This window comes from Apostichopus japonicus, chromosome 18, assembly GCF_037975245.1.
Source record: "Apostichopus japonicus isolate 1M-3 chromosome 18, ASM3797524v1, whole genome shotgun sequence".
Classification (NCBI taxonomy): domain Eukaryota; kingdom Metazoa; phylum Echinodermata; class Holothuroidea; order Aspidochirotida; family Stichopodidae; genus Apostichopus; species Apostichopus japonicus.
In genome coordinates this window covers 9,729,906-9,743,628 of record NC_092578.1, presented here as the reverse complement: position 1 = coordinate 9,743,628, position 13,723 = coordinate 9,729,906, and the positions used below count along the sequence as shown (strand labels likewise).

General features: G+C 38.4%; 1 protein-coding gene across 1 annotated transcript; it reads right to left on the bottom strand.

Annotated features, from left to right (window-relative positions):
* Positions 1-622: 622 nt before the first annotated feature.
* LOC139958912 (uronyl 2-sulfotransferase-like) lies at positions 623-13,144 on the bottom strand. Its single transcript, XM_071956353.1, has 8 exons — positions 12,764-13,144; positions 7,925-8,028; positions 6,824-6,934; positions 5,429-5,529; positions 4,717-4,843; positions 4,382-4,488; positions 3,077-3,240; positions 623-2,388 (listed from the first exon to the last, which is right to left on the bottom strand). The coding sequence occupies exons 1-8, from the start codon at positions 12,900-12,902 to the stop codon at positions 2,231-2,233; spliced, it is 1,011 nt and encodes a 336-aa protein (XP_071812454.1). The 5' UTR covers positions 12,903-13,144; the 3' UTR covers positions 623-2,230.
* Between the last annotated feature and the right edge of the window lie 579 nt (positions 13,145-13,723).

Here is a 13,723-nt window from a genome sequence, read left to right as displayed (position 1 = left end):
CATATTTTTTTTTATAGACGTTAACATTCTCATTATACCTGTGAAGGTTCCATGTCAATTCAATATTACCCTTGGAGTTATAGCGGAAAACCCACATGTTACAAGGGTCTGCGAGACGCAACATCCCTAGGGCACCTTCCTATACCAATTAAGTTTAAGGGAAATCGTCCCAGTCATTATTTTGAAGGAGTATTTGACACGAAATTACCGATGTAACAGACACACACGCACGCGCACACGGACGGACAGCTTTGAATCCCTCCCAAGGAAATGTTACTCTACAATGGATGACCCCCAGCCCCCTCCCCGAGACCTGCTACTACGGAACAATATTATACCATAACAACCGTTGCGATGGCAACTGAGCCACAATATGCATGCTCAACTGTCCAACGAAATACAATTAATATCTTCTCCTCCTTGTGGGAGCGATGACAACATAATAATCCATAATCTTAATGCGTTGTCCATTAGAGTTTGTCATCCCGTGCTTTCATATTAATCACAGTGCGACAAGAAATTAACGCTAAACTTGCTGTGCAGCACTCGATTTTACTCGAAATTACCATGCTTAAATTTTAAACTTCTGCATACAGAGATAGAGAGATTGAATCTGACCCACTTTCTGTCTGGAAAATGTGTTATATTTGTAATGCTATGTTGGCAAAAACATGTAGTATTAATGTTAGCAACTTGAGAACATGTATTATAAATTGACAATGACGGTATTCACCACAAACTATTTTGAAGCTGGCGGATTTTCGTTGGTCGACAAACTTAACCAGCCTGCACCAAACATTGCCCAAAACTTAGATATGAATTGATTAGTTTGGAAAACCCCGTAACTATGGAAGTTAGGGAATGAGAAAAGAGACAACTCAAAACAAGAAAGAAGAAAGAGCAAATATATAAAATAGAAAAGAAACATAAAATTGTCTTTTAATTCATTGCTTAAAATCAAAATTGACTAATCAAGCTAACTATACACCGTCATGTGACTAAACTGACGGGCAGTATCAACATAAACTCAGTAGAGAGTAAACCAGCTTTTTGTGAATTAATCCCCGTATAGCTGGAACCACGTCCCATCGTCCGCGTACAATTATACCTTCGTGTCATTAAAGCAGCTGGTTGGAAACTACAATCTTTCTATTAAATACACTTAACTTCAGCTATATATGTGCAGCTGGAACGGGTTTTATTATCCCATTATACCTATGTAAGATGTTGTCAAAAGTTGACCTTAAAGTATAGTAACCAGCTATACAATGGTATCTTGTGTGCAGGCAAGAAGAAAAGCTGAAAGGTTGTTCAATAGAATAATTTAGTGACTTAGTAATCTAGTGTCATAGCTACGAAATGTCATAGCAATCTAGTGCTATAGAAATCTAGTGTCATAGTAATCTACTGCCATATTAATCTAGTGCCATAGCAATATAGTGTCATAATAATCTAGTGTCATAGCTTCGAAATGCCACAGTAATCTAGTGTTATAGCAATTTAGTGCTATAACAATCTAGTGCTAAAACAATCTGGTGCTATAACAATGTCATAGCATTCTATAGTGTCATAGTCATCTAGTGTCATAGTAATCTACTGCCATATTAATCTAGTGCCATAGCAATATAGTGTCATAATAATCTAGTGTCATAGCTTCGAAATGCCACAGCAATCTAGTGTTATAGCAATTTAGTGCTATAACAATCTAGTGCTAAAACAATCTGGTGCTATAACAATGTCATAGCATTCTATAGTGTCATAGTCATCTAGTGTCATAGTAATCTACTGCCATATTAATCTAGTGTCATAGTAATCTACCCTCATATTAACTTATAGTGTAATGGTGGTAATCTATAGTGTCATAGCAAGCTAGTGTAATAGCAATCTATAGTGTCAAGCAATTTATAGTGTCGTAGTAATGTAGTGTCATAGTTATCAACTGAGGTAACAATCTAGTGCTATAGCAATCTATAGTGTCATAGTTATCTAGTGTCGTAGTCATCTACTGCCATATTAATCTAGTGTAATGGTAATCTATAGTGTCATATGATACTATATAGTAAGCTAGTGTGATAGTAATGTAGTGCCATCATAACAGTAAAGTATATGTAGTGTCATATTAGTCTAGTATATCATAGCAATCTAGTGTCATGGTAATCCATGTCATAGCAATGTAGTGGGGACTGAACATGATTATGATATTGTACTCGTTACATGCGCACGTTCCTTCTCATGTTTTTGGTAAGCCAAACATCTTTTTTAAGTCTAGAAACTTTGATTTCACGTGATAGTAAAACTTGTATTCCCAGTACATCATACGTAGCAATTTATCTCGTATCCTAGGACTGGGCTGTTCTTTTGTATGCGTGACGTAAGCCTGTCTGTTAACTGGGGAGAAAGGAGAGAAAAAACGAGAAATCAATGGTTGATCATAACACAACTTACACTGAGTGATGGTCATGTTAGAAGATTAAATATTAAGAGTACTTGTAAAACAAAATGTGCAGAAAACTAACTGAGAGGAAATGATACATCGAGTGCTTACCCCCCCTCCTCCATCCCCACCCCATGAAGCTAATGAGGCATTGTCCTCATGCAACTAGTTGAATATCGATAATATGGATGGTGTGGTTATAATGTACTAATAAAGCTGTGGATTTCAGTGCATGATAACAGCGGTCGACTGTGAAGGCAATTCCTGAACATCCTAGAGATAAACTCATTGTCCGAAACTTACCAAACTGCCCCCACCCCACCCTTCCCCATTCTCCACAACTCGTTTCCTTCTGAAATATCTTTCATGTTTGGCTGAACCATATGAGTTTTGGTTTGTAACACATGCCAAATATTCTACTGGGCAGATGCATCGTTGTAAATCGACTCGTACTATTCGATGGTCACCGACCGACAACTGGAAAACTCTTTGCCAGTCGTAGTGGAAACAAGACGTAGCCTAAGCACCAGCTAACCCCACACAATTATCCCCTTAACACAAACAGGTCTATATGATTCTGGGTCACATTCAATCGTGGCCCGCTTAAGAAACGATTTTAAATGCTGTCTAAACTGCTGATACCTGTTTGTTTCTGGTTGTAGATCTTCTCAACTCCGTTAGCCATATTTGGTAAGAGTCTCTCCAATAGTTTTATTGTATTATCTAACTCTTCAGTCACTCCCACCATAAGAAACTTTTCCTCGACATTCCTCGTTGCTTGTCGATAAGTCCATTCGTTGGCTACTCTGCCAAAAACAATAATGATAGCAGTTGACTTTACATCTCAACAAAGAACAAGAAAGAATGAAATAGGACAGCAGATGAAAGTAAGCTTATACCTAAACTTCTGGAAGGGCGTAATTGGTAGAATCCCTGCATTATTGAGAGCAAATGTCATCCCGATACAGTAGCAAAACTAAAAGGTACCACTTGTTCTTATCGAAATTTTAGCAAGGAGATTAACTGGTACAAGAGATCACAACATCCCAGAAATGCTAAATTGGCACACAATGCTTACATACTCCCTACCAAAATGGTTTTTCTTCTAGAAATTAGTTTCTGCCTGCCCCCCCCCCTGCTACCGCCCCCTGATACCGCCCACCCCAGAAAAGTATTAGACTTCCAGGAAGTCCAATTAGTGAACTGTTTGAGCGTTTTTAGTGGCTTTCGGAACACGTGTTTCAATTATTTAAACTTATATACTTCTACTTATCAACTTCAAGCAACTTTGTTTACCCTTGGTTCGGCATCTTTATGAAACCCGTACAAAGCATTGTATTAAATAAGATGGCAATTGTTAACAAAGACAACCGCGTCAATTCGCTCATCAAAATAATTGTTCATGAGTTAAAATTATTAATGTCTTTGCCTTCTACTCAGCTTTCCATTCACAAGATAATTATTGCCATTTACTCATGTAAAAAAACAATGGCTTGCGCAATGAGAGGGGGATTGGTGGGCGGTCATTCCCCCTATGGTAAGTCGGGGGGGGGGACCTTCAGAGAAGGGGGATTTTTTCCAAAATTCAAAGAATTTATTAGCACAACATTGCGTTTAAATCTATGTTTAAACCCAGTTTAGTCTAAATATGCTTCATAATGTTCCATTTACTGTCTAGAATTTCCCCAACACCACCCCCCCCCCCTTCTCCCACTCCTCCACATTTGAAATTCTATTCACGGCACGCAACGTGGAGTTTCAAGATTGTCGAATTTTACTTCAAAGTTTGCAATGAAACTTTACTGTCTGCTAATCAAGCTAAGTACCTAGATTATTATGTGATGTCAATGTCGCATAGCATCCACAAAAATTCTACGCCGCAAAGCTGCCAAGGTTAGAAGGTCCGAATTGAGTAACAGGGAGATATGAATTGCTTTCTCTTCTTACCTGCATCTTTTATCGAAACCACAAAAGAAGGATAGCGTGAAGCTGGATACAACCTCCCTGCTACAAAATGGACTCTTCTGTTGAACACATTCATCAAGAGTTAACAACTGCAAGCAAAAATGTAAAAGTATTTACAATGAACTTGTCCTTTTATATTGCAGTATAAGATAGAGGTTACTTTGAAGGGGATATCACAATGTTGACATTATAGATGTATAAAACCGAGACTAAATCAGTTAGATAAGATGTTTTTTTTTTTAATAATCAGTTATGCAAATTATTAACTTTAAGTAGGAATACATAACAGAGATAATACAAATATTTAAATCACTTACGAAGTCGGGTGCTGTGTGAGCAATAATTTGAGACGCATTAATTTGACCATCTCCATACTTGACAAAATTGAACTCAGAAATGAACCTCTCTAATGGGTCCCTCAACACGCTGATACCAACATAATTCCTGCAACAGAACCAAATAGAACATATCATAATGTCAAGGTAAAAATGAATGTTACACAAATTCAAATATGTACGAGACGTAATGTGGAAACCATGACTTCGGAACAAATCAAGACAGACAGCTGATATGTGGAATATAAAACTGACGGCTATATAACGACTGGTTCATAATTAAGCAGTGCGTGTATAGGGGATAGTTATAAAGTGTATATAGCCAAGTATGAGGTCTTGGTCCAGGTTTCGAGCAACTTACTTCCTCTATCCACCCTCTGCACCCCCACACCCCTCCATAGGTTCAACAGAGTGGAAACAAATGTTCTGCAACTGCATGTGGCACACTACACTGAATATTTCCCTTTCGCAGTTAAAATAGAATGGATTCACCGAATCCAGCCACCAAAGAAAATTATCACCCATGACGCATTCCACATTAACACATCATCCTCCCATTCACCTCACCCTCCACCGATCCACTCATCTCCACCCCCACCTCCACATCCACCCACCCCACTCCACCCCACCACACCCTCCCCCACCGACATCATAATCAACTGATATATCTCCATGTTTTAGATTTACAGAATACCTGGGTAATTGTACGACCGGAAAGTGACCTCGGATGAAAGCTGGCTCATGCATATTCAGGAGATATGACGTCAGTATATCATTGGTTTTTCGTTGATCCTTCTGTAACAAAAGAAGACACGCCGGATGATGCTTCGTAAAACCACAAATTTGCGTATACACTATCTATTCATTATCGCTATCTAGATACCAGGCGTACCTGCACAACGATTTAAAAGATAGATAAAACAACATAACCTTTCCGTTCGGAATGACAGGTTCCCCCTTTAATTTCATGTCTGACATGCATGTTTGTTTGGTCTTATTCCTAGAATGCTATGTTTTGTTCGACTTGGTTCTTGTCTCTATAGGTGTTTCTCGTCAATTGTTTTTAATCCGTTACTTTTCTACTTGTCCTATGCTATGTTTGGTTTCGTCTCAGTAGGGTCTTGTCTCTCTATAGGTGTTTCTCGTCACTTGTGTTTGAGTCCAATGCAATGTTTTGTTCATTATGTTTTGTTTTGTCTTCCAGACTATTTGTTGTTTCGTTTTTATTTGTTATTTACTTAATTGATTTGTTTCATCTTTGTCTTGCCCCCCCCCCCTCCAACCGAAGCCCGCTGAATTTTGATGGATACACATTGCCCGATTATCTACTGGCAGTGTAACATTTAGTAGAAAGAGGAAGATGTGGCTAGATAAATGTTTAAAGTGTAAATGTCATTCCATGTTTGTAATGCGAATTAGCTTTAAAGTTCCAAAGTGTTGATCAACGAGGTCCCATTCCGGTTAACCCCCCCCCCCATTTCCCCACCCATATGTCCCTGCAGTCTCTCCATCTCTCTCTTTCTCTATCTCTTTTTGATTATTTCTGGCCTCTGTCTTTCCCCATTTATCAAGACGAGGCAGAAGAGGATTACATATGAGGGAGGGGGGGGGGGGATACAAAAACTTTGAGCGCAGGTCATGAATAGTAAGGGACAATGGCACGGATCACTTTTATTGAGTGGTAAACCAAATACGTTGCCTCAAAACTTGCCCACAAAATGAACCCTGGCGAAAGTGTAAATTTACTCACCTGCACGAATAAATAAGAGGTTATTTTTCTAGTTTTGAAGATGATATTTTGGTGGGTGCATGTGTGGGGTGTGGGGTGTTAAATCTGCAGTTTGCCACCACCCACACCCACACCCCCACCCCACCCCCACCAAAAAAAAACATTAAAAAAAAGAGTGGTAGAAAAGAGCGAGACAGGGAGAGAGAGAAAGAACTTTTAATATTGCAAAAGTGTAGGAAGGAGAAATGTTTTCCATGTCTCTCCCCACCACGTCACTTCCGATGGCTCCGTCATCGCTCCTGATCAATAAACACCAATTTACATTTTTCGTAGAAATGCATATTTGAGTACTATACTTACTGGAACAATTGTGAAACTATAATTTAAGGTATGTGTGAATAACACATTAAATGGATTTGAGAGCGATCTACTTCCAGTCTTCGGAACAGCGAAGAAGACTATCAAAAGGTCCTGCAAAGAGAAAGTGAAATTTTATTACAAGACAGTATTATCGTAAATTGTTTCTATCAAACAGTACAATTTGCATGTCTGGCAAGGAAAGAGCTGATTGGACATGTATGTATGTATATTAGATCCTCCTGCAAGCAGGAACTTGCGAACAAGCCATCATTGGCTTATCAAATCCGCAAGCTGACCGAAGTCAGTCTCTTACATTCATATTTTAACGTCCATGATTATGAATTGTCAATTGTCGACAACTTTGTAAGATCAAACAGATGTCAAGCAAGGAAAGAGCTGATTGGACATGAAACACCAAACACACGATATCACACACACAAACAGTAAAATGTTTCTATCATACATTTGCATGTCAAGCAAGGAAAGAGCTGACTGGACATGAAACACCAAACACAAGATATCACACACAAACAGTTTAAATGTTTCAAACACAACTAATAACAAAAGACATGACTTTGTGATATCAGAGAATTTGCCCCGCTGGAGAGCGGCTCCTGTGTGGAATTTGCAGAAGGACACAATATAAAGATGGATGTCGGTTTCTTCGTGATCGCAAAAGTTTCGTCTGAGGCGCAAACTACGCCATTTGTGTCATTGGCCCAGTACCGCCGGTTGATGCTCATACTACGCCATGTGTGTAACTGGCCCAGTACCGAGGGCGGTTGAGGCTCAAACTACGCCATTTGTGTCATTGGCCCAGTACCGCCGGCCGGTTGAGGCGCAAACTACGCCATTTGTGTAACTACCATGGCCCATGCAGTACCGAGGGCGGTTGAGGCTCAAACTACGCCATTTGTGTCATTGGCCCAATACCGCCGGTTGTATCATAGAGCCTGGGTAAAAACTATGATGCCCCAATATGCCTCTGCATGCCCCGTTTCCATGTTCCCCTTAACCAAACTGATATTCAGTTAAAAAATAACGACAAATATCCTTCCGCATAAATAAAAAAAAATAAATAAAAAAAAGAGTTGCACCTACCGTTTCATTTCGGATTTTACCAAATACGGATGAATGATTGGAGTTATGGTTAGTGAAAGTAGGTAAATAATCGTTATCTTTCTTTCGATATCTTGCCCAGTTTTCTGTAATTTAAAACAGAACCAGAAAACGAAAACGTTAAGTGCTTCCGATGCCCAAATATATGCATAGTGTGGTAAGCCATACATGGTAATAATCATGCCCTTGAGCGCACCACAATGAAGAGGGATTATGTATTGACTAATGCAGCAACAAATAAAGGAAGGTACCATCAGGTATCATGTTGACAAAGTCTACTTAGTGACCTCGTACAAAATCAGATACATGCATGAATATTAATGAGGTCAAATGTTATGACCGTACAAGCATGTACTGTATCTGTATACATTATGGGTATTGTATTATCCATAACACATTGTATTATCCAAGTACATATGTATACAGCTAATTACTACTTCAGAGATATCTGATGAAGAGTTTTATGTTCACTGATTAATATTCATGATATGCACACAACAAACAACACGGTTGGTTCTATGAATGTAATGTTACAAACTTAATATGTCAAGGATGAAAATCATGGAACAGTTGGGTCTTGTCTTGTGTTTCAAAGCCATTTCTTGCAATTTGATGATACTAATGACATATAGAAGAAAATGTTTATTTTGTCCCAACATCACCATACCAGCATGAGACAAATGTTACGTTAAGCCCTACCCATTCATCAATATTCATGTCATAGGAATCAAAAACAGCCAGATGGGACAATTTCCTAATGCTAATACCGTACCTCTCTAAACTGTACTCCAATGCTCTCAAAGCACTGGGATTGTCAGCACAAACAGTTCCTAACCTTGATCTGATAGAAACATGGTATTCATACTGCTCGTACTGACAATACGAGTGCTCTGAAGCGGGACATGACACTACAGTATAGAAAAAAATTGTCCCAATTGGGTGCCAAAACCCATCTACTCATCACAGGGTAAGCCCTTGACCACTCATTAATATTGATGAGATGGAACCAGAAACAATAGGCACATCTACCCATCGTTGGTCATCTACCTACCAAGTATGACATTGATTCAACTTGTGTTTGTGGAGATAACGTGTTTACAAGCTGTTTTGAAGATTTCCCATTAATCCCCACCCACTCCTGGATATTAATCAAGTAAACTTATTGTTGTAAAGAGCATATACTTAGTATGTAGTTACATCACCATGCCAAGGGCGGCGGAAGCACTTTTAATCTGGGGGGCACCGACATCAAAGGGCACTTTGCAGAAATTCGATTTGACTGATGTAGCCTTATATCTAGTACTCTTTATTACTCTTATTGTATTATCTTTTTTTTTGCGTATACACATCACTCCATCAACGCCCCCCCCCCCACCCCTTTCATAGAAAATATGCATACTAGCTCTGCAATATCCAAAGTTGTATGCACGACTATCTGAGCGGAGCGCCACCATCGGTTGGCGCGGAGCGTACAAGAAAATTTTTGGTTTTACAAAGCCCTCAGATGGCCAGAAACGGCCCTTCCCGAGTGTTCATTCCGGTTCCCTGGCCTCTTGCTAACTTGAGACACCTCAATTTTTATGTAGAAAAAGGGCACATTTTTAACCCTGAGGAAAAGTGGGGGGCACGTGCCCCCTGTGCCCCCCGGTTCCGCCGCCCTTGCACCATGCCAAGTATGAAGTAAATCGGACATATACGGTTGATGAGACATTGAAACTTTCGTAATATTACGTTAAGCCCCGCCTATTCATTAATATATGCAAGATATATAGGTTTTTCGTATATTTCACTCTTTTAGATTTTCCACCCTCATTTCCGTTTCATGTACTAGATCAAACTTTTTTTTTTTTTGAAAATTATTTATTTGCAAAGCGGAGGAATGTGTTGATCGATCAATCTATATATGCAGCATTGAACTATATTCACGGATAATAAAGGAAGACATAATGAACATTTATCCTCTACACAGGAAGTTATTCACATAAGATTAAGGAGTTATGTGTCCTAAAATTACCTTTATGGCAGATAAAAGCTGTCCGAAAACAGATCCGTTCCAACCAAACCAGACAACTTTAGCCCACTAACATACGTGTTTCCCTCGGTGGCTTTTGGTATCATCTCCGGAGTACACTATTCCATATCTATGGTTTCATAACGGTGTAAAAGTTAGAGGGCCTGACGTCACGCCCTCTAACTTTTACATATTAATCTACACAGTCTTTTTTTTTTGCAGCAGACAAGCAGTTTGCTAACAGTTTTTGGTTGCGGCCTTTTGGCTAGGATCATGTGTAGTATCTGTTCCCTTTCGAGGGGAATGGTGATGCACACCCGACGATGAGCACACAGTCACAGTCCCGATGTAAGGGGACTGGGGCTGAGAGCGGATCAGTCGTTTGGTAGTTTGGTTTCGTGCCCAGGTTCTTTCCTGGCGGACTTTTCCTTAAAAAAAAACAGTTTTTGGTTTCCCGAGAGGGAAAACTATGGCGAGAAAAACAACATAATTGTGCATACTACTAATAACTAACGTGGAGATCATTATACTAAGATCATGTGTAGTATCTGTTCCCTTTCGAGGGGAATGTTGATGCACATCTGACGATGATCACACAGTCACAGTCCCGATGCAAGGGGACTGGGGTTGGAAGCAGATCAGTCGTTAAGTAGTTTGGTTTTCGTGCCCAGGTTCTTTCCTGGGCGACTTTTTCTTAAAAAGTATTATACCAACATTTGAATATGATACGTTATGAACTAACAATGGACTTGAATAAAACAGAGAAGTGACGCCATGGAAGTCACTATGACAAATAAAGCAATGTCTGGAGTCTGTGGCATTACATCTGACTATTATGGGGCAAAGTAACTTCAGTTATGAATATCGCAAAAGTGGAACGTCGCAAATTTGTATTTTCTTAACTATAGATCCTGTACATAATTCCACATCATATATAAATCTAGCTATATATGAACTATTCCATTCACCGCGTTTTCCAACAGGACCCTAACTGTATCATCGAACTATACTGAAACCGGAATATTGTTGTTGTAAATGCCTTCATTTGGTAAACTGGTCGCATTCCACCGTAAAATAATACATTAAATAGTTTCAACAATATGCCATAATTTTGTCATAATTTTTTAAAATTTCATTAGTTTTTTCTTTTCGCCAGACCTTGTAAACATTTTTTTTTTGAATGAGATAGTTCTCACCCATAAAGTGTATGAATGTGCGGTATTTAACAGTTCATAAAAACCAGCAGGATATGACTTATAATAAAAATGTATCGCTTTCTGCTTAGTATATCCTTTTCATGTTTCAAAGCTTGTTGATGAACTGGTAAATCCAGACCACGTCTAGCTACCACCAATTTCCGACAAAATAACTTTCACCAAACATACATATTTTTTAAGGATTTAATCTGCATTATTGTGGCATGTGAATATAGCCTGACTCAAAGATTCAAGTAGTCATACAAATAAGCTATTTAAAATATATTTTAAAGTGAAGCAAGGAGAGGCATCGGTCTATAGTACTTAAAATTGTTTAATTTTGCAATAATGAATGCTTGTAACTAAAAAGATTGTCACATAACTCTGAAAACCATGGAAACCGATCACCCCCCCCCCAAAAAAAATGGGGTCGTGCAAAGTACTTTTTAAAAGTCGACCCCAGCCACCTTACATCGAGACTGTAACCGTGTGATCATGACCTTGTCACGCCAGAAATTATGAATAGGAGGCTATATGAGCAATTTAGCGGATCTAGGAATCACTATAAGCACTATTTAAAATGGTGGTAGTGTTTGTTATATTCATAGCCGCTTAGATATATTGTCTGATTGTACTTTTCAAACAATTTGCACAAGAATTGTTACAAATTCTTAAGAATTTCACTTTCCTGCAGCATTTAAACGTTCAAAATTATAGCCGAATATTTCAAGCTGTTTAATGAGTCGATTTCTCAAGTTATCGACACAATCTAAAATTGCTCAAAATAATATTTCAATAGACCGGATATTCGCCACTTTCCCAGAGTTTTTCTCGTCATGAATATTTATCAGTGAATTAATAATGAATCTGCTCGATTGTGAAACTTGTGTCGCCCAGACACTTTATTCTCTCACTATTAATAACATAGACCCCTTTCTATCTGTTATTTTCATTATTGCATCTGATTGGCAGATATGACATCATGTGACCATTCCTGACCATCTTCCATGTAAACTTGGGCTCGTCAGTTAGTCCCAAATTTTGGAGCCTCAACTGTTTATTTACCAATAACGGGCAGCCTAAATCCGAAAAGTTCTTCCTATATATAGTAATACTGGATTCACTCCACGCGCTATACAATACTGCGTATACTGCGTATTTGCCGGCAAAAGCAGTTCTAGTTCAAATCTTGGATTTATTACCGCTTGTCCAAACCAGGGATGTGTTATTAATAACACATCCCTGTAGCAGGGAGTGTGTTATGAATAACACAGGAAGTGTGTTATGAATAACACATCCCTGCTCAAACTAAACGATAATCAGTGTGGGCGGTAGGCCCGCTGGCGTAATTTTTTTTCCTAGGAGGGTTAGGGGTAATTATCATTATGATAATTGCCCCTAACCCTCCTAGGAAAAAAAATTACGCGGCCCGCTGCATGGTGATGCGAGAGTATATAGGCCTACATCACAGCTAAAGACAATAACGTGAGAAATGTTTTTTTTTTAAATTCGAACAACTGGGTGACAGAGAACCAAATTGCTGCTAATTGACTATATGTTCAGCTTCGATATATGCGTAGGCTACATTCAATCAAATAATGTGTCTGAACTTACCCCCTTGTCGTCTGCACTGTTGGTTTGAACATATCAAAGGTTTAGTCATCAGCCGGTTGTTCCAAGCGATCATGACTGTAAATACCAAACCGACTGCAAGGAGTAAAATCGGCGTATATCGATATTTTGGTTTGGACATTATTTGAATACATACACTGGTGAACGACTGAACATCAAATCCCGCTAGTCTAACCTAACAGATTCTTAGCTTGAGGAAGAAGTTCCTAAGGCCGCCGAGAGTGATCTCATTTATGCATGTAGTTCAGTGCTATGATTCGTCGTACAGAAAACTTCCGCTCAACGGGCATGCATAGCTGATGCATCTCATGGAACGACCCATGCCATGCTATACACCAAAGAAATTTGCGTACTGTAAGGTTAAGGTAAAGATGAATAGGCTATAGGTCAAAGAAACAGGAAGACTAATTCGTGGGTAAGTTATCCGGCAATAGCTATTGTTATTGCCCAGGCGATACCAGTTTGTCGCTGTGTATTTGCTTTTGGTTGTTGTATTAAAGCAACCTACTGTTTATATATATATATATATATATATATATATATATATATATATATAGTTATATATATATATATATATATAGTTATATATATATATATATATATTAATATATATATATATATATATATATATATATATATATATATATATATATATACATACATATATACATATATATATATACATATATATATATATATATATACAGTAGGTTGCTTTAATACAACAACCAAAAGCAAATACACAGCGACAAACTGGTATCGCCTGTGCAATAACAATATAATTTGTGAAACCTACAGCAGAATGTATATTTATAAATGCATTCAAATAGGCTTCGGAAAGTTGTTATACAATAGGCTCAGAGAATTCAAATTAACTATTATTATAATAAATATCACTACTTAATCAGTTTGTAGTAGTTGACGTGTCCCTTTAATTACACA

What these genes read in the sequence shown, in the direction of transcription:
- LOC139958912 (XM_071956353.1), bottom strand. Translation starts at nt 12,902, where the DNA reads ATGTCCAAACCAAAATATCGATATACGCCGATTTTACTCCTTGCAGTC. An exon ending in ACAGTGCAGACGACAAGGGG is followed by an intron (nt 8,029 to 12,763) that starts GTAAGTTCAGAC and finishes TTTAAATTACAG; the next exon opens with AAAACTGGGCAAGATATCGA. An exon ending in CTACAACCAGAAACAAACAG is followed by an intron (nt 2,389 to 3,076) that starts GTATCAGCAGTT and finishes CTTTCTCCCCAG; the next exon opens with TTAACAGACAGGCTTACGTC.